This window comes from Aulonocara sp. 'chitande type north' Nkhata Bay, linkage group LG12, assembly GCF_057382095.1.
Source record: "Aulonocara sp. 'chitande type north' Nkhata Bay isolate Kocher_YH1m ecotype deep benthic linkage group LG12, A_spYH_male_GT1.1, whole genome shotgun sequence".
Classification (NCBI taxonomy): Eukaryota; Metazoa; Chordata; class Actinopteri; order Cichliformes; family Cichlidae; genus Aulonocara; species Aulonocara sp. 'chitande type north' Nkhata Bay.
Genome location: NC_141355.1, coordinates 37744 through 60729, shown reverse-complemented (window position 1 = coordinate 60729; position 22986 = coordinate 37744). Strand labels below are relative to the sequence as shown.

General features: G+C 40.2%; 2 protein-coding genes across 3 annotated transcripts; one reads left to right on the top strand and one right to left on the bottom strand.

Moving 5' to 3' along the window:
• Positions 1-7880: 7880 nt before the first annotated feature.
• On the top strand, positions 7881-9989 carry LOC147316588 (uncharacterized). The gene is made up of 5 exons (XM_086313035.1): positions 7881-8119; positions 8316-8675; positions 8963-9031; positions 9140-9286; positions 9762-9989. Exons 1-5 carry the CDS (start codon positions 8021-8023, stop codon positions 9987-9989), a joined length of 903 nt encoding a protein of 300 aa, XP_086169161.1. The 5' UTR covers positions 7881-8020.
• A 1202-nt stretch (positions 9990-11191) lies between these two features.
• LOC147316587 (uncharacterized) lies at positions 11192-22923 on the bottom strand. Of its 2 annotated transcripts, none has more exons than XM_086313087.1 (6): positions 15879-22923; positions 15557-15693; positions 15245-15467; positions 13941-15126; positions 13600-13753; positions 11192-13512 (listed from the first exon to the last, which is right to left on the bottom strand). In XM_086313087.1, the coding sequence occupies exon 1, from the start codon at positions 22696-22698 to the stop codon at positions 17122-17124; it is 5577 nt and encodes a 1858-aa protein (XP_086169213.1). In that variant the 5' UTR covers positions 22699-22923; the 3' UTR covers positions 11192-13512; positions 13600-13753; positions 13941-15126; positions 15245-15467; positions 15557-15693; positions 15879-17121. The 2 variants fall into 2 exon arrangements, with proteins under 2 accessions (XP_086169213.1, XP_086169212.1); XM_086313086.1 differs by having other exon boundaries at positions 13626-13753.
• Between the last annotated feature and the right edge of the window lie 63 nt (positions 22924-22986).

The following is a 22986-nucleotide window of genomic DNA, read 5'->3' as shown; positions in this document are numbered from 1 at the left end:
TCTGTGACCAGTAAGCTTTCAAGGTTGAAGAGTTCCTCCTCACTGTAGACATGCACACTCTGTGTGGGATCCAGCCTGTACTGAGTGGCAGTGGCAGGTAAAGAGGAGGATCTTGGTAAATGTTTACAGATTTTGTGGGTAATCTGGGCTCCTGGTTAGAGAACACGCTCACCAATGCTGTCTTAAGACTGGTCTTCTTGTCACTGAAGGCCATGGTTGCGGTAAGAGGTCAATTTGTTACATCAATGTCTTTGCATGATTTTCCAGTGTTTAGCAAGGAGATGTAAAGTGGGTCACCAGCCAAGTTCTTGTACAGCGTACTCCTTTAAAGGACCATAATAATGTGAGGATAAAACAAGGCACTGTGAAAGTCATCTAGGCAATAACAATAACAATAATAATAATAACAACAACAACTTGACATTGTACCTGCATCATTATTCAAAAATGTCTTTGAGTTCATTGATCCATGGAACTGGCCCTGGTTCCAAACCCTGAAAAAAAAAAATAGCAATAACAAATATAAAAGAAAAAAAATACTTATACATATTACTTATAACAGGTTATAAAAGAACATTAAAGGGTCAGTCCTGAATATGAATCTCAGCACTTACTGCTGTTTGGATTTGTCCCACTGTTGGTCTGTCTCGGTGCTGGTGTGAAGATACAACCTGCAGCTTCAGTTCTGAAAAATGTACTGTTTGAAAGGGCAAAACAGTGTGCTTACACACTGCATTGCCAGCTACACACCAGCACCGATCAGAAAAAAAGGACAACAGGGTCCCGAAGCTCAGTCTGCACTAAACCATATAGAAAGCCAGTCTTACACATACTGACAAAGGCTAGAGACTTTTTCAGGGTTAGATGATGGCGCTCAAGATGGAGCAGGAGTTACAGTCAAAGTCATTTATAATTCTGTGAACAACCATTATTTACCAGGGCTCACAGAATATGATCACTGTCCTTTCTTAGTGTCCTACAGAGTACAGTACCTAAAAGGATACCTTTATCACAGTAACATTCTAATACAAGTATAAATAATTTTAATAAATAGCATTTGAGTACAAATAACTGATATTAAATTTACCTGAGTATTAAAAGTTATTTCTGGGAATAAATTTAAGTGTCAAAATTAAACCTTTTTCTTATGTGCCATTTTGTTAAGAAAAAAAGCACATTGCTGCAGGTTTAATTAAAACAATATGGTAAGCTTTAGGCTTCAGGAAAAAAATGGTATTGGTTGTGAGACAAACAGTGGTAATAAGGGGACTTGTCATAATCGCTGAGTTCTCTACTGTTCTTTCTTACCCTAAGAGGCTTGATGTCTCTCCCTAAACAGGAACAGGTGAGAACTGAACACCCAGCCGATGCCTAACTTACAGTGTGATGCAAAAGTTTGGGCAAAATTGTTAATAGTCATTATTTTCCTGTATAAATGATTGATTGTTATGATAAAAAATGTCAGTTAAATATATCATATAGGAGACACACACAGTGATATTTGAAAAGTGAAATGACCAGAAAGTGTGTGATAATTGTTTAAACAAAATCAGGCAGGTGCATAAAATTGGGCACTGTTGTCATTTTATTGATTCCAAAACCTTTAGAACTAATTGTTGGAACTCAAATTGGCTCGGTAATCTCAGTGACCCCTGACCTACATACACAGGTGAATCCAATAATGAGAAAGAGTATTTAAGGGGGTCTACTGTAAGTTTCCCTCCTATTTTAATTTTCTCTGGAGAGTAGCAACATAGCGGCTCAAAACAACTCTCAAATGACCTGAAGACAAAGATTGTTCACCATCATGAATTAGGGGGAGGACACACAAAGCTATCTCAGAGATTTAAGCTGTCGGTTTCCACAGTTAGGAACATATTGAGAAAATGGAAGACCACAGGCTCAGTTCAAGTTAAGGCTGGAAGTGGCAGACCAAGAAAAATCTCGGATAGACAGAAGCGACGAATGGTCAGAACATTCAGAGTCGATCCACAGACCAGCACCAAAGACCTACAACATCATCTTGCAGCAGATGGAGTCACTGTGCATCGTTCAACCATTCGGCGCACTTTACACGAGCAGATGCTGTATGCGAGAGTGATGCAGAGGAAGCCTTTCTCCACCCACAGCACAAACAGAGCCGCTTGAGGTTTGCTAAAGCACATTTGGACAAACCAGCTTCATTCTGGAATAAGGTGCTGTGGACTGATGAAACTAAAACTGAGTTATTTGGGCATAACAAGGGGCGTAGTGCATCAAGGAAAAAGAATACAGTATTCCAAGAAAAACACCTGCTACCTGCAGTAAAATATGGTGGTGGCTCCATCATGCTGTGGGGCTGTGTGGCCAGTGCAGGGACACATGGATTCCACTCAGTATCACCAGATTCTGGAGACCAATGTCCAGGAATCAGTGACAAAGCTGAAGCTGCGCTGAGGCTGGATCTTTCAACAAGACAACGACCCGAAACACTGCTCAAAATCCACTAAGGCTTTCATGCAGAGGAACAAGTACAACGTCTCAGTCCCCAGACCTGAATATTATTGAAAATCTGTGGTGTGACTGTCCATGCTTGGAAGCCATCAAACCTGAATGAACTAGAGATGTTTTGTAAAGAGGAGTGGTCCAAAATACCTTCAACCACAATCCAGACTCTCATTGGAACCTACAGGAAGTGTTTAGAGGCTGTAATTTCTGCAAAGGGTGAATCTACTAAATATTGATTTCATGTCTTTTTTTGTGGTGCCCAAATTTATGCACCGGCCTGATTTTGTCTAAAAAAAAAAATATTGCACACTTTCTGTAAATCCAATACACTGCATTTCACTTCTCAAATATCACTGTGTGTGTCTCCTATATGATATATTTAACTGACATTTTTCATTGTAACAACCAACAATTTATACAGGAAAATAATGACTATTAACAAGGTTGCCCAAACTTTTGCATCACACTGTAACTCTCAGCCTGGCCATTTCACTTTTCCTGCTGTGCTGGCCTGCCCTGATGATGACAACACTGGTCACCCAGTCATTGTTTGACACTGGTTAAAAAGGGAAGTTATCAATGCACAACTTACAAACATTCCAAAAAGCAAAGCAAAAAACCTTTAGTATTTTGTCAAATGCCATACTTATTTTTGTCGTTTTTAACCAAATCTAGCTCTACTCAGAGTAGAGGAAAAATTCTCCATGTTTCACCATTGGATTCAGCAAAGATGATTCTACTAAGCATTACTTACGGTATTAATATAGATAAATGAAACATTTGCTTCATTTATGAAAGCTGATTCATCAGTGTTAAAACTACAATAAAAGGTGTTACAATCAAGAATTGCTGACATTTCAAATACTCATCAGTCTAAGCTAAGAAACCCTGTGTGACTTGGCCTCAAAAGCACACAGTCCAGTACTTAACCACATAATAATGATTAAAAGTAAGTAATAGTTTTTGTCCTCTAAATATGAAAGCTTGCCTGTTTAATATGCATCTTTGAAACTATTTTTCCCCAAATGTTGGATACTTGTCACAAATATTCCTCTCTGTAGCTCTGACATATCACAGGTCACCTGATGCCTTCGGTTTCTCTCTTGCCTTTCAGTAATCACCTACTTAGAATTCACAAAAGACCAACAATTACACCATTGACAGAAATGTCACAAAAGTCACAAAAAGGTTCTGGTGCAGAGTTCTACTTCTACTTCAGCTTCTTGGAGGCAGGAAGTGTGACAAAAGTGAAGCTTTACAGACAGACTAGAGCAAAGTAACTGGGACAAATTTAATCTCTAAATGACTATTTACCTGTTCTTGAGAGGGCTCGAACATCATAGTTACTCGATGTTTACACTCTTACAGTCAGTCTTGATCAATTCAGCAAAAACATCTGAAAAACAAAATGTTGCACAATTTTTAAAAATAAAACAAGTAGAATTTTAAGCAAATTCTAACATGTCTGATTCTATACTGTTCAATATTATTTCATTTTCATTGTGACATCACTAGTTACATCTGATATTTCAGAGAAAACACTAAAACAATCAGCTGTTTGTGAGCTGCACACTATGATTGTGATAAAACATTTAAACTTTGTAGCTCATACAGTTATACCTCTGCTTTACGGTCTTCTGGCTTTAAGTTTATTAGGCTCTTCTTGCATAACCATCAGAGAAATAATTGGATAGTAGTCATCTGAATGTTACAGTTACTGAGGCAAAGTGTGTGGCATTAGGAGAAAGAGACAAAAAAGAAAAAACAAAACCTAAGCTGGGAAAGCTATACCTGAAACATCATTAGAAAACCTGAGACGTGGAAACTCAGAGGGGATGTCCAGCAGAGAAAACACAGGGGCTGATAGATAGCAGAGAACGTAGAAGTAACGCAGACAATCTAACGAAAACAGAGGTGAACACACACACTATGGCTGTGTCCCAATTAAGAGACCGCACACTTTGAGTGTGATTACGTCACCGCCACGGGACAACGGCTGTCCCAATTCCAAGTGTACTTCAAATGCATACTCCAAATGCGCCGTCGATTTCCCCAAATATCAAGCGTGGTCCGGTGCACGCTTTGTGGTCCCATATATCCCACAATTCATAGCGCGGCAGTGGGTGTAGATAATTTTGCAGCAAAATATGGCAAAAGGCAGCGGCCGAAGAGTGAACTGTCAATGAATATAACGTCACTGATTTTTGTGCGAATGTTTAATGAAGAACATTAAAACATTACTGTTGGCCACATGTCGGCAAAGTTATGTGACATTAGTGATGTTTGTACTTTCAGCGATTACTTGGTTTTAAAGCCTTTACTTCTAAATTATATATATATATATATATATATATATATATACACACACACACACACACATACATACACACACACACACATACACATACACACACATGTATATACGCCTGTCCCCACACCTCGCGTGGGAGCCGCTGGGGCTCGGCAGGGACCGGTGCCTGTTCCTGCGCCCCGGAAGAAGGCGGCGGAGCCGGCAGCGGTGGAGGCGGCGCCCGAGGAGCCGCTCCAGCCGGGAGAGACTGAAGCGGCACCCGAGGAGTCGCTCCAACCGGGAGAGATAGCAGCGGAGGCGGCACCCGAGGAGTCGCTCCAGCCGGGAGAGACAGCGGCGGAGGCGGCGCCCGAGGAGCCGCTCCAGCCGAGAGAGACAGCGGCGGAGGCGGTGCCCGAGGACCCGCTCCAGCCGGGAGAGGCAGCGGCGGAGGCAGCTGCTCCCACCGGGAGGGGCGGAGAAGCCGCGGGATAAGTCGGTGGTGCCCGTGCTAGGGGAGTCCGCGGCACCGAAGCCCGAGGTTGGCGGGGTGAGCAGAGCGGCCTCACCTCCACCAGAGGCCGGTGCCTGCCGGACATCTGCCCAGCCGCCTGCGAGCCGGGGCGCACGACCGTGCCGACCGCGCCGCGTTCACCTGCCACGCGGCCGACCTTCCGCCTGCGGTGGGGGGAGTACGTTCGGCCGGATGGTTCCCCGGCCTCAGTCAGGCGATGGGGGTATGTGGCGAGGCGTAGCCTGCGGTGCCGTGCAGAGGAGGCGGACACACCTGTACGGCATCCGCAATCACGCCCCGCCGAATTAAATATTGTACTGGGTCCTGTGGTTGGGTTGTTGGTGTTATGTTGAGCTGGCAGCAGGAGAGCTGCAGCTCTGAGTGCGAATGTACAGCAACCATGTAGGGATTAATAAAAAAATATCAAAATGCCACTGGGTCTGCCGTGGTCGTTTACAATGATAAATTTAAAGTCATACTAACTTTGACATATTTCTTCATATATTTGTTGAATTAAATGGTTATATGAATTAAACAGTCTGTCTGTACATAATTCTGACAGATTTTAAGGAGGCTGTAAGCTCACCAAGCCAAAACCCCAACCATACTATAGCTTTTACATCATTACATTTCTGAGTTTCATAACTGTGGTGGTGCAACTACATAATACATTATTTTAAACATACCCTAAACAACAGCTTTACAATGAACACAACTGTAAAGATTTCTGACCTTAAGTGTTTTACCCTACAGCAAGCTATCACGATTAGGCACTTATATTTAACATAGCTAATACATTTACCTTTTCCTGTCATGTGTTGACCAAGTTTAGCTTACCTTTTTGAAGTAAAACCTTGAAGCTTGACCCTTTGAATTTTGAAATGTTAGGATGCTCAGTCACCGTGTGCAGCCTTGAAACCTGCGCCTTCGGACGAAATCTGGAGGGAATTAGCACTCCTGCGTCTATGAACGTATTCGAACCGCATTGATTTCCCGCACTCTGTCCCGGGGACTAGCAGTAACGTGGATCTGTTAGGCGTGCTTCCATGACACCAGGAAAAGAGATCGCCACTTTCAAAATAAAAGCTCATCTAAAAAAATACATGCAGGGCTTTAGCAGTCGAACTTTAAAAAAACTACATAATACATTAACTACATAAAAAATAAAAAAGACCAGTAATTTTATACGTTTTAAATTGTAAGTTTGAGACTTATAAAATAGTACTGATAATTTCATAATTCAAATTAGACAAGAATCGGGTCTGATCACCAACAAAAACCGCCCTAAAGTAAAGGGACAAAATCAACACAAGGCAGTACAATTGGGAAAAACAACAATCATAGTTAGCCAATCAGGCCGATGGCAACAGATTGCATCACAATTTGTAACATCAAAGACCAGCGGTCCCTTTCCCGGTCTTTCTGAAGAAACTTACAGACACAGTCACAGCTCTTCTACTTTGTGCTCTATTAAGAACTTCATAAAACGTAAGTATTGATATTGAAACCGTTTTTTAGTGCCTTTATACCATGTATAACACATTATAATGTAGTGAAAGATAAAAAATCTAGCCATTTAAGTTCCTGTGAATATAAAGACCGTCAAAGTACCCCTAAAATTTGGTCTGACTTTTCTATCGGCCTATGAATGTTTTATGTGTATCTCCATTTTTCTCTCGAAGAAAAAAAATTACTTTTGATAAATTCACATTTAGTATTGATAGCAATGTATTTGTAGGTGTCATAGTTTGATGAACTTATTGTTTCAGGGATATTTAATTGAAAAAACTATCTGAATGTATTCATGAAAATGGCATCTATTTTTTTATGAAATATTAAGATCTTACAGAATCAGACAAATCTTCCAGATCTATAACAGTTTTATAAACTTTAAGACGTTACGTTTGGGCTGTTAGTAGGAAAGAATTGCTTAAGGCTGGCACTCTGCCCTGGCAACCGTCTCCCAACTTTGCTGTTTCTGGTCATAAAATTGCCATTTTCTGCCCAGTTAAGGAGGGCGGGACTGACCAAAAAGCAGGGACAGTAATTCTATAATTTTATTGGCTCAAATGATTAAAAAGGGGAGCCAATATGAACTAAAGCCACAGAGACCAAGCAGGCGCACTATGTTTTTGTTTGTGTGTGTGCACCTGGCCTGTGTGTGTTGGGGGAGGGGGAAGGGCAGGCAGGCAATCTTTAAGATGTCTGTAATGTTGCTGTTTTTCACTTCAGGAGCATGAATCCTTTTTCAGATAATCTTCCTATGATGATTCATTGTTTTCTATTGTCCACTGTAACCTATTTTCAAGTATTATTTTAATTAATAATTATTTTAATTATTATCTGAAAACAATTTTAAGTGGGGAAAAGAAAATTGTGATTTTTTTTCTGCGTTCCATCCAGAGTGAATTGGATAGACTTACATGTGCTGTAATATTTGTATGTATTTTATGAAGGCTCATAAGCGTTTAATTAATTTTCAGACCAACATTTTGTAAAGATAATTTGTGTTTTTACAAAAATATTGAAATGTTTTCAGGTATGTAAATATCAAGCAGGAACCTCAGAAACACACGTAGGGTTGAGGAAGTTCATGATGTGTTTGTTTTATATCAAAATGTGAAGAGATGACATGAAAGCAACAGGTGTTACTGTATTCTGTCAGAACTGGATCCAGCAGAAATGTATGAACCTGTTAATGTGTTTATTTTGCTTTTTTTTTTTTCAGAATGGCCTTAAGGAAACTGACTGACAACCGGCCTGAGACGCCGTATTTCCGGCCCCCACCCATTCATATCCGGGTGTTGAAATGTTGTGACCAGCTAAAGGTGATTCAATTCAATTTTATTTATATAGCATCAAATCACAACAGTCGCTTTAAGGCGCTTTATATTGTACAGTAGATCGTACAATAATAAATACAGAGAAAAACCCAACAATCATATGATGTAGACTTTCACATGTATGAACGTGACTATGGAGTAAGATCATAGAAATACATTTCTTTATTTATGTATTTATCAGGTGATCAGCTGGGTTACTGAGGATGGAGAGGTCAAAGCACTGTCAACAAAAAAAAATAAAGTGGCAGCAATCACAGACGGTGAAACAGTGCTGAAGATCACCTTGTTTGAAGAGTTCTCCTCCAAAGTAAAACAGGACATGTCCTACATGATGAGGGGACATGAGCTGAGGGGCCAAGCTCCCCCTTATCTCATCAATATCACTGCAAGGACACAGTTCTTTAAAGCTCCTGCCCTGGCAGTCTCGGAGGCCCTCATCATTAAGGCGGAGGAGCTGCTTAATCCACCTTCCCCAGTAACACCACTAAAGATGAGCCCAACATCTGGAGGGCTCATGACAGTGGAAGGGGAGGTTGTGGAGGTAAATATTTGTGGTTCCATCAGAATTGATATTGCTTCAGGTTTTCAAAGAAACCATTACTTTTTTGTCTTTAAAAGTAAAAATAATAATTTTATTGTTCTTGTCAAACAAACACAAAATGGTGAGAACAAGATCAACCACTATTATTTTGTAAATGGTTGTAGATTTATCATTAACAACAATAATAAAATAATAGATGTAGTAAGTCAAGAAAGTAGCACCTAGATGTACACACACAGATTTATGCAATCACTATAACTGACATTATATTTTAATTGAATTTTCAGTGTTCGGCAGTGAGGACAGTTTGCTCAGGCAAACAACTGGTGCCAATACGCACTCTCCAGCTAAAACAGGTAATGGTGCAACTAAAGTGTAATATTGAAAATGGTGAAAATAGGCACATTTGAGATTTCCATTAGTTAATGAATAAATGTTTCATTCTGTCATTTTTGTGATTTCAGGATGGACATACCATGACTGTCTCCTTGTGGAGGGAGGCGTCAATTGTTGACGTTCGTGTGGGAGATCAGGTAAAGATCTCCCATGTGAAAGTGCACCGCTCCGCCTATGGAGTACAGCTCCAGTCAACTTCCCATACAAAGACTGAGGTATGAAGAAGCCATATGTTTGTACCAACATGTAATAGCAATGTCATTTGCCAAAATGTTTAGAATTATAGGTGGTCCAAAAGATTGACTCTGTTCATCTGGACGTAGCATTTTCAAGTGGGAGAAATGTTTCATCACTCATCCAAGTGACTTCTTCAGTCTCAGCGGACTGCAGGTTTCTGTGGTCTTTGATCAGTGCCCGTGACAATTTGTATATTACTGACCAATTAACTGACCTCCCAGCCTATTGCTTCTTCAGTGGGCTAGTTTCAGTCATTATGCAATGTACTGTTTAAAAGATTGGGTAAAACAGACTGAAGAAGTCACCTGGATGAGTGACAAAACATTTCTCCCACTTGAAAATGCTACGTCCAGATGAACAGAATCATCCTTTTGGGATTTACTTACATGGATCATTGAGCATGCATCAAGACGTGATTACCATATTAAATATATGCTTTTTGTGTATTGACAGACAAAGGAAGATGAACGTACTCAAGTAACTGTAGTTGGTGTGGACACTGCAGAGCAGTGCAGTGCACTGCAGTCCACCCAGCTGCAAGTTCTCCTTCTAACTGGAGAAACCCTCTTCATTGAAGAGGAGATGTGGAAGCCCTACGAGGAGGAGTTTGAGAAGCACAGGATCACTTTTACTGTAAAAATCAAAGGAAAACAAATAGTACACATAAAAAAAACAGAATAAATATATATAGATATAGATATATATAGATATATATATAGATATAGATATAGATATGTATATATATATATATATATATATAGATCTATATATATAAATATAGTTCATTTGTTTTGTTTGTATTTTTTAAAATGTTCAAGTTGCTATGTTCATTCATTTAAACAATATTTAAAAGTTATAGTTTCAACTGCATTCTTATGCTAAGTGTTTTTTAATCTGATAAAATCTAATAAATAGCTGAAAATGCATAAAGCAGTCTCATGTTTATTAAATGAAACAGAAGACATGGTTTATAAAACACTCTCTAATGTACAGTTACATTGCATGCTCTGTACAGAGCTTAACAGACTTTTTAAGCACTTAAAACCTTCGATAAAGAACACTCCTGTAGGCCAACAACTGCCTATCTGTATGTTCAACATCATATAATACTGTTTTTATGTGTGTTTTCTAGAAGGCTGAAAGATTATATATGTTTTTCTTAAACAGTTTGAAAACATTAATAACAGTCAGTTTCAGTTTCCCTAAGTGTTGTGGTGTATTAGCTTCTGGGCTGGCTGAAGCCTATCAGGGCAAGTCCATTTAGCTCAGAATTCATATGATTACTACCAGTGTTTATTAGAGTAAAAGAAATAAATGTGAGAAGAACATGTGAGTAGTTTCTTTTAAAAAGCCTCATGGCAATGGGGATAAAGACCCTCCTGAACCTCTGAGTCCTGCAGTGCAGTAAGATGACCCTCTCACTGCAGTTCATCTTGTCCTGTGAGGATGCTTAGGTGGCTGTATTTATTGTTCTCCATTTTAGATTACAACTTCTTCCTCATCTGCTCTGCACGATGTCTGACTGACTCAACATCTTTGCAGACTGTCCTGCATTGTTTTGTTTTGTTTTTAGGTCTGGTGAACTCTTTACCACCTCCTTGGTGTTGCTGTTCAGGAGAAGACTGTTGTCATTGCTTCAGTCAGTTAAACAAATCTATACTAGAAAAATTTGCATTTCCTGCGAAAATGCAGTGTGCATGCTGTAAAGCTGAAGCTGTCTGCTGAAAATAGTTGAAAATAGCTGAAGAAGCTGAAGAAATCAAAGTCAGTGTTTAAAAAGTTGTTGAAATTTTAATAACTTTGCAGAACAACATCAAGTTAGCAAAAATGTAATAACTTATCAGAAATGCAATAACTTAGAAGAAACATAACAATTCAGCAGAAATGTTGTAGTTTACCAGAAGCTACAACTTAGCAGAAATGTAATAATTTAGTCAAAAATTAATAACTTGGCAGAAATATTACAACTTACCAGAACTGCTATAATTTTGCAGAAATGTAATTATTAGGAAAAAAATTTATACAGATAACAGCTGAAAACGATGAAGTAACCTCAAAGTTACTTGTTTAACTGTGAAAAATGACCAGAAACATTAGAAAAGAAAGAAAACCAATTCAATTCAATTTATATAGCGCCAAATCACAACAAAAGTCACCTTAAGGCGCTTCATAGATACAGAGAAAAACCCAACAATCATATGACATATGACCCCTATGAGCAAGCACTTTGGCGACAGTGGGAAGGAAAAACTCCCTTTTAACAGGAAGAAACCTCCAGCAGAACCAGGCTCAGGGAGGGGCGGCCATCTGCTGCGACCGGTTGGGGTGAGAGAAGGAAGACAGGAATACCAGCCAGCAGATAAACTGATGTGAAACAAAACCAAGGTAAAATTGCAGAATTTACACAGTTGGTGAAATGTAAAAATGGCAACATAAAAACCCCAAACAAACAAACAAAAAAAAAACAAACAACATTTAGTTAATAAATGCACAAGATGATTCGATGATAAATATGGTACCAATCTACAAAATACTGTCGAAATGAAGTCGACATTGTGATATATTTCAGGTGTGGAGAGTCACACAGCTAAACAATCGATGTGCATATTTAAAGAATCAAATAAAGAACATTGTTGTGGAATAAATTACAGTGAATAATAATCACTGCCCTGCGTTAGAGAGTGACTTATGATGAGGTATTAATTGGCTTAACTTTACCTCTAACAGCTTTTCAGATAGTGCTGTGACCAGGGTGAAATCCATCATAAAGTAACTGTAAACAGTAGAACCATTAGCATGAATGTTATGGTTCTACCCTGATCAAAACTCAAGTCTGCTGTTTGACCTGATATAAAATGATAAAGAGGAACACATATAAATGACCTTTATGAACTTTTCAAAATGACTTTATATGTCTGACCCATTATCTATATATATTAGAGCAGATGTGGAAAACCACTGTTAGACCTACTCTATACTAACACAAACACAGTCAAAAATTCATTGCTAGTGTGACATGTGGTCCTTTTTGCCTTTGACCAATGATATGCTGGTTACTTGGACCAGTTTAGTATTTGCTGTCACAGAGGAATGTTAACCATAAATCCAAAAGACAAAACTGAAAAAATATGTTAATTGCAAACATGTTTTTGCTTAGTAAGAGGATTGAAATTACATGGAAACTGTCACCTTAAAGCCTCATTGTAAATATCATCACAAACAGATGTTTTCCACACGGTTAACAAAGCTCCACCACATCCAATCACTGCATATAAATCTAAAAGAAAACAACAACAAATAAAATGTAATTAACACAAGTGAAGTCTAAGGAGCTTGGAAAGAAAAGCGTCTGGACTTGTTTAAGTTACTTGAAGACGTTTCACCTCTCATCCGAGAAGCTTCTTCAGTTCTAAGGGTCAATGGTGGAGAGTCCCAGATTTAAACCCAGTGGGAGTTTCCCCCCAAAGAGGGACAAAGAACCCCCTGATGATCCTCTACCTAATCACATGAGCCAAGGTGTGAAAGTGGGTGTGGGTCCCAATCAGCCAGGGTTTCGGGTGAGCTCATTGTGAAACCTGGCCCCACCCTATCATGTGATTTCCCGAGGTCAGGAAATCACCCACGCCCACTCCCAGGGTGTGAGTGGACGTTACGGTGTCTGGGGAGGGAACTCAAAACTGGATTATAGATGGCAGACAGTTGGTGTCATAAACCACCGCCTCTGTTTAAAGATGGTCGCTCACAGTGGACGTAAATGGCTTCTTTCACTCCTCCATCTGTCCAAAATGTGAACATTGGCATCCTCAAAGACTGACCTTTGTCCTTTAGATGCAGATGAACTGCTGAGTCTTGTCCCGTGGAGGTGGCTCTTCTATGTTGTGCCATGTGCTTGTGAAGTGGCTGTTTGGTCTCTCCGATGTAGAAGTCTGGGCATTCCTCGCTGCACTGTACAGCGTACACCACAATGTTAAGTTTGTGTTTAGGAGTTTTGTCTTTCGGGTGAACCAGTTTCTGTCTGAGTGTGTTACTGGGTCTGAAGTACACTGGGATGTCGTATTTGGAGAAAACTCTCCTGAGTTTTTCTGATACACCGGCTACATAGGGAATGACAATGTTGTTGTGTCTGTCTTTCTTATCCTCCCTCGCTGGTGTCTGATGTTCTTTTCTGTGAAGCTGGAATGCAGGCACACTGGACGAGCTTATTCTAAAAAAATACAGAAAAAGGAACATTTTTTTTGTGTTAAGGCCTAAAAACTACAAATAAGTTATACAATGAACAATATTGAAATACCTTATAGGTATAGGTATAGGTAATACCTTGCAGGCCATATAACCAGAATCCAGAGCAATCTCACACTCACATGATGGTGAGGAAAGACATGAGCTCTGCAATGAGGTTTGAAGGCCTCAGTTGGGACACGGAAGAACTCAGAAGACAGCAATACCTGCACAGAGAGACAGAGTAGAAAAAGCATAGATTTGTAATCCATAATGTGAATTAAAACTCAAAAAGTGTCAACAAGTATAATCATTTGAGTGTGGAATTATTTATGCAATAAACAGGATTTTAATTAATTAATTGAATGAAAAACACTGACATTTTTAAAAAAAATCAAAGATAAAGAATCATACCTCTCTCTGCTCTGAGGATCACTGAGCATCTCTGACAGGAAATACAGTTTCCTCAGTATGAGTCATCATTGATGGTCTCAGAGGTGTGTAGTGTGGCAGCATGATGATGGTCTCCAGATCAGGCAGGAGGTCAGGTGATGGGTGTGTCATCTTCTCCATTGAAGACACACTGGTATGGCAGTTCATAACACAGCAGTCTTCTTGTGGCATGTAGTTATCTGTGCAGTCCAGCACTGATGGATCAAGTTTGGCTCAGCAGTTCATGAAGATGGTGTTAAGATGTTGTTGTTTCAGCTGAGGATGGTGAAGTTTGAAGGTTTTGCCACAAAGGAGACTGTGCCGTGTCTGAAAAAATATATCTACAAAACAAGTGCTTTTAACACCACCCACCCAGCTCAGCTCCCAAGTGTCTATGTAATGCTGGTATGGGGTGTCGGTTACTAAGTCTAATTAGTACATAGGGGATGACAATGTTGTTGCATCTGTCTTTCTTATCCTCCCTCGCTGGTATCTGATGTTCTTTTCTGTGCATCTTTGCTGACTTTATAAACGCCCAATTAGGATATCCACACGTTTTGAGTGCTTCCTTTACATGTGTGTGTTCCTTCTTTTTCCCTTCAGGCTTAGAGGGAACATGTTCTGCCCGGGGGGGGGGGATGTGTCCTAATTACTCCAAGTTTGTGTTCCAGAGGGTGATGGAAGTCAAAGAGGAGGTACTGGTCCGTGTGTGTGGGCTTCCGGTAAACTTCGATGTTGAGTTTGCTGTTCTCTTCAATGTGCACAGCGCAGTCCAGGAAAAGCAAACAGTCGTCCTTTGTGTCTTCCCTGGTGAACTTGATGTTTTTATCCACGGCGTTAATGTGCGCAGTGAAGGATTCCACTTCTTGCCTTTTGATTTTGACCCAGGTGTCGTCTACATATCTCTACCAGTGGCTGGGTACTCTTCCTTTGAAAGAGCCAAGAGCCTTCCTTTCCACTTCCTCCATGTAAAGGTTGGCTACAACAGGTGACACAGGGGAACCCATGGCACAGCCATGTTTTTGTCTGTAGAAACCCTCGTTGTATTTGAAATATGTAGTGGTGAGGCAGAGGTCTAACAGTGTGCACATCTGATCGGGTGTGAAGTTGGTCCTGTCTTCCAAGGAGCTGTCTTCTTGTAGTCGTTTTCTGACAGTCTCCACGGCCTCTGTAGTGGGTATGCAAGTGAAGAGAGAGACTACATCAAAGGACATCATGAGAACCTTCACAGACATGACACAAGGGAAGACTTTTGATTTAATAACTAAGCTTAAAACAAGTGTTACCTTTGAATATTTGTGGGAAAAATCTGATGCTACCCCAAGAATACAAAGCCACACTGGAAATGATGACAGGCTTGCAGCCCTCTGTCTTCCTGGAGTGAGGTGCCCGATCAGTAGAAGTGAATTGACAGAAGTCAGTGTCTGTAAGAGTGGCCAAACACTGATACTCTGTCCACTTGCGTAGAGTCTAAGAAGCTGGAATGCAGGCACACTGGACGAGCTTGTTCTAAAAAATACAGAAAAAGGAACATTTTTTTTGTCTGTAGAAACCCTAAAAACTAAAAATAAGTTATACAATGAACAATGTTGAAATACCTTATAGGTGCTGCGGGCCACATAACCAGAATCCAGAGCAATCTCACACTCACATGATGGTGAGGAAAGACATGAGCTCTGCAATGAGGTTTGAAGGCCTCAGTTGGGACACGGAAGAACTCAGAAGACAGCAATACCTGCACAGAGAGACAGAGTAGAAAAAGCATAGATTTGTAATCCATAATGTGAATTAAAACTCAAAAAGTGTCAACAAGTATAATCATTTGAGTGTGGAATTATTTATGCAATAAACAGGATTTTAATTAATTAATTGAATTAAAAACACTGACATTTTTTTTTTATCAAAGATAAAGAATGATACCTCTCTCTGCTCTGAGGATCACTGAGCATCTCTGACAGGAAATACAGTTTCCTCAGTATGAGTCATCATTGATGGTCTCAGAGGTGTGTAGTGTGGTAGCATGATGATGGTCTCCAGATCAGGCAGGAGGTCAGGTGATGGGTGTGTCATCTTCTCCATTGAAGACACACTGGTATGGCAGTTCATAAAACAGCAGTCTCCTTGTGGCATGTAGTTATCTGTGCAGTCCAGCACTGATGGATCAGGTTTGGCTCAGCAGTTCATGAAGATGGTGTCTGAAAAAATATATCTAACAAAACACGTGCTTATAACACCACCCACCCAGCTCAGCCCCCAAGTGTCTATGTAATGCTGGTATGGGGTGTCGGTTACTAAGTCTAATTAGTGCATCAGAAAGCGGGGGCTACACCTAAAGCCCACACTTTTTGATGTCTTTGTTTATTAGCAGCTTTTTCCAGCTGCTCAGAGAATTCTGACTTGGCCTTTATCCACCCAAACCCAAACCCACCCGGATAAAGGCCAAGTCAAACTCACACACCATACCAGCATTACATAGACACTTGGGGGCTGATCTGGGTGGGTGGTGTTAAACTGTAGTCGGGAACTTTCAGAAAACTATCCATTTACTTCTAAATCAGTTTTTATACATATTCTGTAAGCTGTACTAATGTTTTTCTCTACATAATGTATCATTATAGACATCTCTGGTAGCCTAAAGATAGTTTATAACTTTTGACATTTTTTACCTGTAAAACATGATAAGCAAAAACTCATTCATCACAAAAACTTTTGATTCTACAAAAGCTACTATAATCAAGAAAATATAATTGTCTGTATTTATTCATGTGACCCATAATAAATACCTGCATTTATGTGGGATTTATTTATTTACTATTTCATATTTTCAAGCCCTTGGAGGGGAAGATCTCGTTTGTTGAGCTACATACGTCACAGTAAAAAGATTTAGTCATTTAAAACATGAGAATAAAAGAAATGATGTTGGTTTAATAAATGTTGCAGCACATTTCAGATCAGAGGTGCATGATAGCAGATGTTCTCTGCTCTGCATGAAGTTCAGCAATGATTTGGTGAAATGATTAATAACATTGCAATAAGAAAGGGTCTTCTTACAGACAGAGTAGGGAAGACAATTTTTTCAATGAAAAATATTTTTCATGCTCTACAATCAGTAAACTCTGTAACAAACATGATCTGTAATTGTTTCAAAACTCACCAGACGACTTCATGATTGGCTCGAGGACAGGACACAAAAGACAGGGTTGTGGTAACTGTAATATGATCTCAGAACACCTGAATATAGACATTTCTGTGGCTGAGAAATAAAAATGAGGTCAAGCAGGGTGTTCTTGTCTGTAGTGCCAGAAGTGATCAGCTGTGAATACCCTCTCGACTGAAACTGCTCCAGAATCTGTTTTCTTCCACTCTGCAACTGGTTCTCATTAAAATCTCCACACACAATTATTGGGTGACAGTCCATTATTTCAAGTGAATCTAAAAGACTTACCAGGTTTTGCATGAATGGTGTCAAACTGTAGTCAGGGGGTCTGTACACAACAGCAATGAGTGCAGGGAATGGAGCCTGAACCTTCAACACTAAAAACTCAAGATCAGTGACATTATGCAGATACTGTTTTACCTGAACCTGAAAATGATTCCTCAAATACACAACAACTCCCCCACCACTTCTGCTGGCCATGTGAGGAAAGTTTGTGTAGGACACATGTCTGTTGCGTTTGAACATGGTGTAGCCATCCAAATGAAGACTGTCTGCAACAAAGGAGCCTTGAAGGTGAGACTCAGTGAGACACAAAACATCTGCTAAACACATTTCATGATGACTCTTGATGTCACTGATGTGAGATGGCAAACCCTCTGTATTGTGATGGATCAGTGTAAGAGTGTCAAGTCTGCTGGCTGTTTCTCTGACCTGAAGAAGAGGCATCATTTCCTCAACACTGGCTTGTCTCATGGTTTGGAGCGCTGCAGTTACCTCGGGATTGGCGTAAATCTTTTTCTCATCCAAGTCCTGCAAATAGAGTCCACTGAGAGACGTCACCCTGCTGAGAGCAACGTAAGCCATACCTGGTTCAAAAATGTTCTTCATTGAAACTACAGCTGTCTGTGTTGTAAGACCCTGAGTTTTGTGAATTGTGCAAGCGAATGCTAGCTTTACAGGAAACTGTCTGCGTACTGCTCCTTTAAACTTCAGACTCTCCTCTGCTCTCTCAATGTAAACCAGATCATCAGAAGCTGCATTAGCACTGCGGTTGTGTCTCATAGGCTGCCGGTTGTCCATCCTGAGCCCCAGTTTAATTATGTGTCCATCATTTTCAGATCTCACCACCTTTACCAGTATACCAAAAGCACCGTTGACCAAACCGTTTAGTGTGTCCAAGTTTCTGGTCAGCATGACTCGAGCTCCTTCAGCAACATTCAGAGTGTCAGGTAAATCATTTCGCCCACCTGTAAATGGTTTGTCTCTTCGTTCCATTCTGCCTGTACATTTATCCTTCTGGAAATCGTCTGCATTGATGATTATGATGTTTGAATGAAGCTTCTTCAGGGTATCTGTGTTGTGGGATTCCACATTCTTGTTGGTGGCATAAATGTGTAAGACCTCAGTTGGACATTCTTCTGGTGCAGTCACAGCCTGTGACAACAAATCTCTGTCGCACTGAGAAAGCTCATCTGTCTTTTCTTTGACTCTAATCCTGTTCAGCATCTCTGCAAAGGCCACATCATCTTTCTGACGCATGATCTCGGTTAGAGTGATCATCTGAAAATGTTCCTGCCATAGGTCAATCTGTTCTGGATCGTAAACACAGAGAGGTTTAGACTGTCGCACTGGTGGCAGCTGGTAAAAATCTCCAACAGCTAAAACTGACATTCCACCAAAAGGTCTCTGAGTGCCTTTGATTTGTTTCAGTCTTGCATCCACATAAGCAAAAAGGGGTTTTGAAACCATTGAAATCTCATCAATAACAATAATTTCAGCATTCATCAGCTCAGATCTGACTTCATCCAGTTGGTTACCAAGTCCTTGAATGGGTGGTTTCAGACTCCTGGGTAGTTTCAGTAGAGAATGTAATGTAGAGCCATTGATAGAAAAAGCTGCTGTACCGGTAAATGAAGTCAGTAAAACAGTTGGATTTGATATGTCAGCTTCTTCTGCATTAGCAGGCAGTCTGCTCAGGATCTTTGATGCTTCAGAATGAATACACTTAATCAGATGTGACTTTCCAGTTCCTGCACCACCATTGATATAGAAGAAAAATGGATCTGGGTTCAAACCACAAACTCGCTGAATACACCAGTCTCTTATGGCATAGAACACGCAGGCCTGCTTCTGGTTCAGATTCTGATACATTACACGTACCACGGCTGGATCTACTGCAGGTTGTTCTCTGATGGCTCTGATCTCTGTTACAGCATCAGACTGACGACTGTAGTCGGGGACATTCTCCTGTTCGTTCTCATCATCAGAATGTCTCTCAGGAAGATTCTCATCACATTGCAGCCTCACAACTTCAGATTCAGGAGCAAGATTACACCATTCATCAATCACAACATCCCTATTTTGTTCAAACTCTTCCAGTGCACTCTCAATATCCTCAGAGTTCTTCTCATACTTGTCTTTATTTCTTTTCACAACCCTTTTCACAGACTCACTGTGGTCTGAACATGGAAGTCGTACAAAACCTGAGTTGTAGAAGGACTGATAGGTTTGGAACCCTTGTGGTTTCAGTTCCTGCTCTGATCTGTGTGGAAGGTAAAGTCTCAACAGTCGACCATAATATTGCTCAGGATCTTTTTCCTGTGAACAGTGGTAATACCTGATTATAGCTGGTTTATCATTCTTTCGCCTTTGTACAAATCCAAGCTGGTTTAGAAGAGGAAGCACATCTTTTCCTTCATTTGGACCACTCACCAACCTGCACAAGGCAGCAAAATCAGCCAGTGACATTTCCTCATATTCTGGGGTCTCAGGTCTGCATTTGTATTTATCACTCAAACTTGTCATCCAAATATTACAACTGTCGTGTGTTGTGCTTTCCAGGAAGCTCATGGGCCGACTCATTTTTACTGGGTTATCATCTGTTGGTACAAATACAACACTGCGGGAACATTTTTTCATTTTTAGGCCACAGACTCGAGTCACACACTCCTGTGCACTGATCTCTCTCTTTTTTGAGTAAGCCTGCATCACAGCTCTCATTTCATCACACTCATTGACGGTGTTCTTATCAGAGTTGTCAATAACTGTCTTCAGGTATTCAGAGAGGCCAGATTCTTTCTTTGTTATATATTTACAGAGGTATTCTATACATGAATAGGCATTCAAAATGAATGAGACATCTAAATTAGAGTTCCAGGCTTCAAGCAGGTCTGGGTTGTAATTGTTGATCCAACACTCATTTGGGTCACGTTTCAGAATCAGAGCTGTTTTCTTGTTTATGTCTTGGAGGCATTGTTCATACTCATTCATTGTTAAGTTGCATCGTGACAGAATCTGCTCTATGGTGAGGGAAGCAGCTTCAGGTTCCTTCAGCAGGTTCAACAAAGGTCTGAGTTTGGCTTTTGCAGCTTCAGTGTCTGAATCCTCATCCTGTCTCACAATCATTGTTCTTGTGGCTGGTGGTTTGGGAAACCCAAATCTACAACCAGAGTTCACACTCTTAAAGCATGTCTTTGTGTGGTTTTTGCTGTGCTTTTGTAGCTCAGTGACTTTTTTGTGCAGTTCAGGTTGTTTTTCTGGATCAGGGAGTTGAGCTGAGATGTATCTGTCAACAAAGTCACAGACAGTTTGGTCGTCATCCACATCTGCTTCTACCTTTTCTCGAATCCACAGCAACATGTGTATATGTGGACTACCTCTGTGCTGGAACTCAACTCTGTAAAAGTAATCAATGATCTCACCAAGGGGCTGTGCAGGAGAAAAAAGCAAATCTCTGAACAAAGCCTCAACACGTTTATCAAACATTCGCATGGTGGTTACTGGATTTGATCTTAGAATTTCACACTTTTCTGACCAGTCCAGGGCTTCAAAATCAACCTCTTCACCTTGCTGTCTCTTTATTGCTTGAATCACTTCAGGCCATCTCATCTCAGCAGCAGAGAAAGTGACAAAGAACTGAGGTGTTCCTATTTGGCGAACCATGCTGAATAGATCTCTGGTAGTTTTCTGCCAGTAAGCTGGAGTTCCTCTGAGTGGCTGCATAAATCTGATTGCATCTTTATTTCTTACCAGCTTCTCTACTTCTGTCTTACTTTGTAACATTCCTGATGTGATTTTGCGTCCATCTTTGGTCATAGTTTTACCTTTCCTTAGCTGTATCGTCATACTGGAATTAGCCAAGTGTATTTCAGTGACAAACTGTGAGAAAAACAGGTAATTTGTGTCTTTAGCAAATCTTGCATCAATGTTGAAAAGCCTTGATTTGAAGTAAGCACTTGGTGTGAGTTTAAGAAGTCTCTTTTCATCCAGTGTATTCTGACCAGTAGGAAACTGCACAGGAAATGCCATGGCTTCCAAATGAGGAGTTCTGAAGAAGCTAACAGGATTGTTTCTTTCTGCAGGAGCCACACAATATGTGTTATCAGTGAAACAGAGAATCTCTTCTGAAATGTCTACAGGCTGCAGACAACTTTCTAGAGCAAAACCTCCATTGTTCAAATCACTTTCTGGTTCATCTGGATTTTGTTCCTCTGGTTGTTCATCACAGGATTGCATATTAATATCTTGGTCACTTTGACACTCACTTTCACACAAAAGGGCATCTTTTTCATAGTTGTCAATTTCCATTAAATCTGCTTCATTATAATCATCACTTGCCATGCTGGCTTCATCACTGCTGTCATCATCAGGTAACGTTGGATCACAAAGCAATGCATCATCTCTGATAATAATATCTGTGTACTGTGGATGAATTTGTTTCAGTTTACGCAGAGCTTGAATGAGTTTAGACCAGGTGACAGTCTGGAACAGCTGATGGCCTTTGTAGCACAGTCGTCTTTTCAGCTTTATCCTCATGATCTGTGATTGGCTTCTGATCCTCGGTAAACTGTCAACTGTTTGTTGGACCTCAGATGGTACACACACCACATTACCACGTATGAGTCTCTGTCTCCCCTTTGGAAGAGGAATAATCTTAGCAAATGGTATGCATTTGGCAATCAGATGTCTCTCCAGAATGTTGAGATCACAAAGTTCAGCTGGAATATCCTGCAGTTCTAAACCATTAACAGCAGCAAGCCTGGGCATGCATCCACTTTTGAGGGAACTGTGACATGTGTGACAGATATACTCTTTTTTTCTCTCAACAGGAAAGCTGCAGTGATCATGACATGCTTCATCACACACATGAACAAATTTACCAGTTAGGCACTGATGAGCTACAGTCTGGTGTTTTGAGTAATTTTCTCTTTTGCAGATTTTCACCTGATTAGGAAAAGAAGCTTTTAGACAAACAGTACAAACATAAGATGGTGCTGACTTAATGTTGGATCTGAAACGAGATATGGCCTCATTCATTAAAGTGTTCTCTGGATGACACTGTAAACTCTCAGCTGGTCGATGCATCTGGCGATATTTCCGTTTTATATTCATTGCACATCTGATATTATGCATCTGTCTGAAAGAAAAACCGTTCCAATATTTTACTCTCATTCGTTCTCTCATATTGTCCTTGTGTTGTTGCTGAAATTGTTTTTCTTCTCCATACCGCTTTGTCATATAAGATCGTTTTTTCTGTTTAAAATCTTCGCTTTTTTTATATAGGTTATATACATATGACCTCATGTAAGCTTTATGTTTCTCTCTGAATCCAGCACAAGTTCTGTATATTCTTCTTATACGCTCTTTCTGCTTTTCTCTGAATATGGGAGACTCTCTATATGTTCTTGTTACACGTTCCTTCTGCTTTTCTCTGAATATGGGAGACTCTCTATATGTTCTTGTTACACGTTCCTTCTGCTTTTCTCTGAATATGGGAGACTCTCTATATGTTCTTGTTACACGTTCCTTCTGCTTTTCTCTGAATATGGGAGACTCTCTATATGTTCTTGTTACACGTTCCTTCTGCTTTTC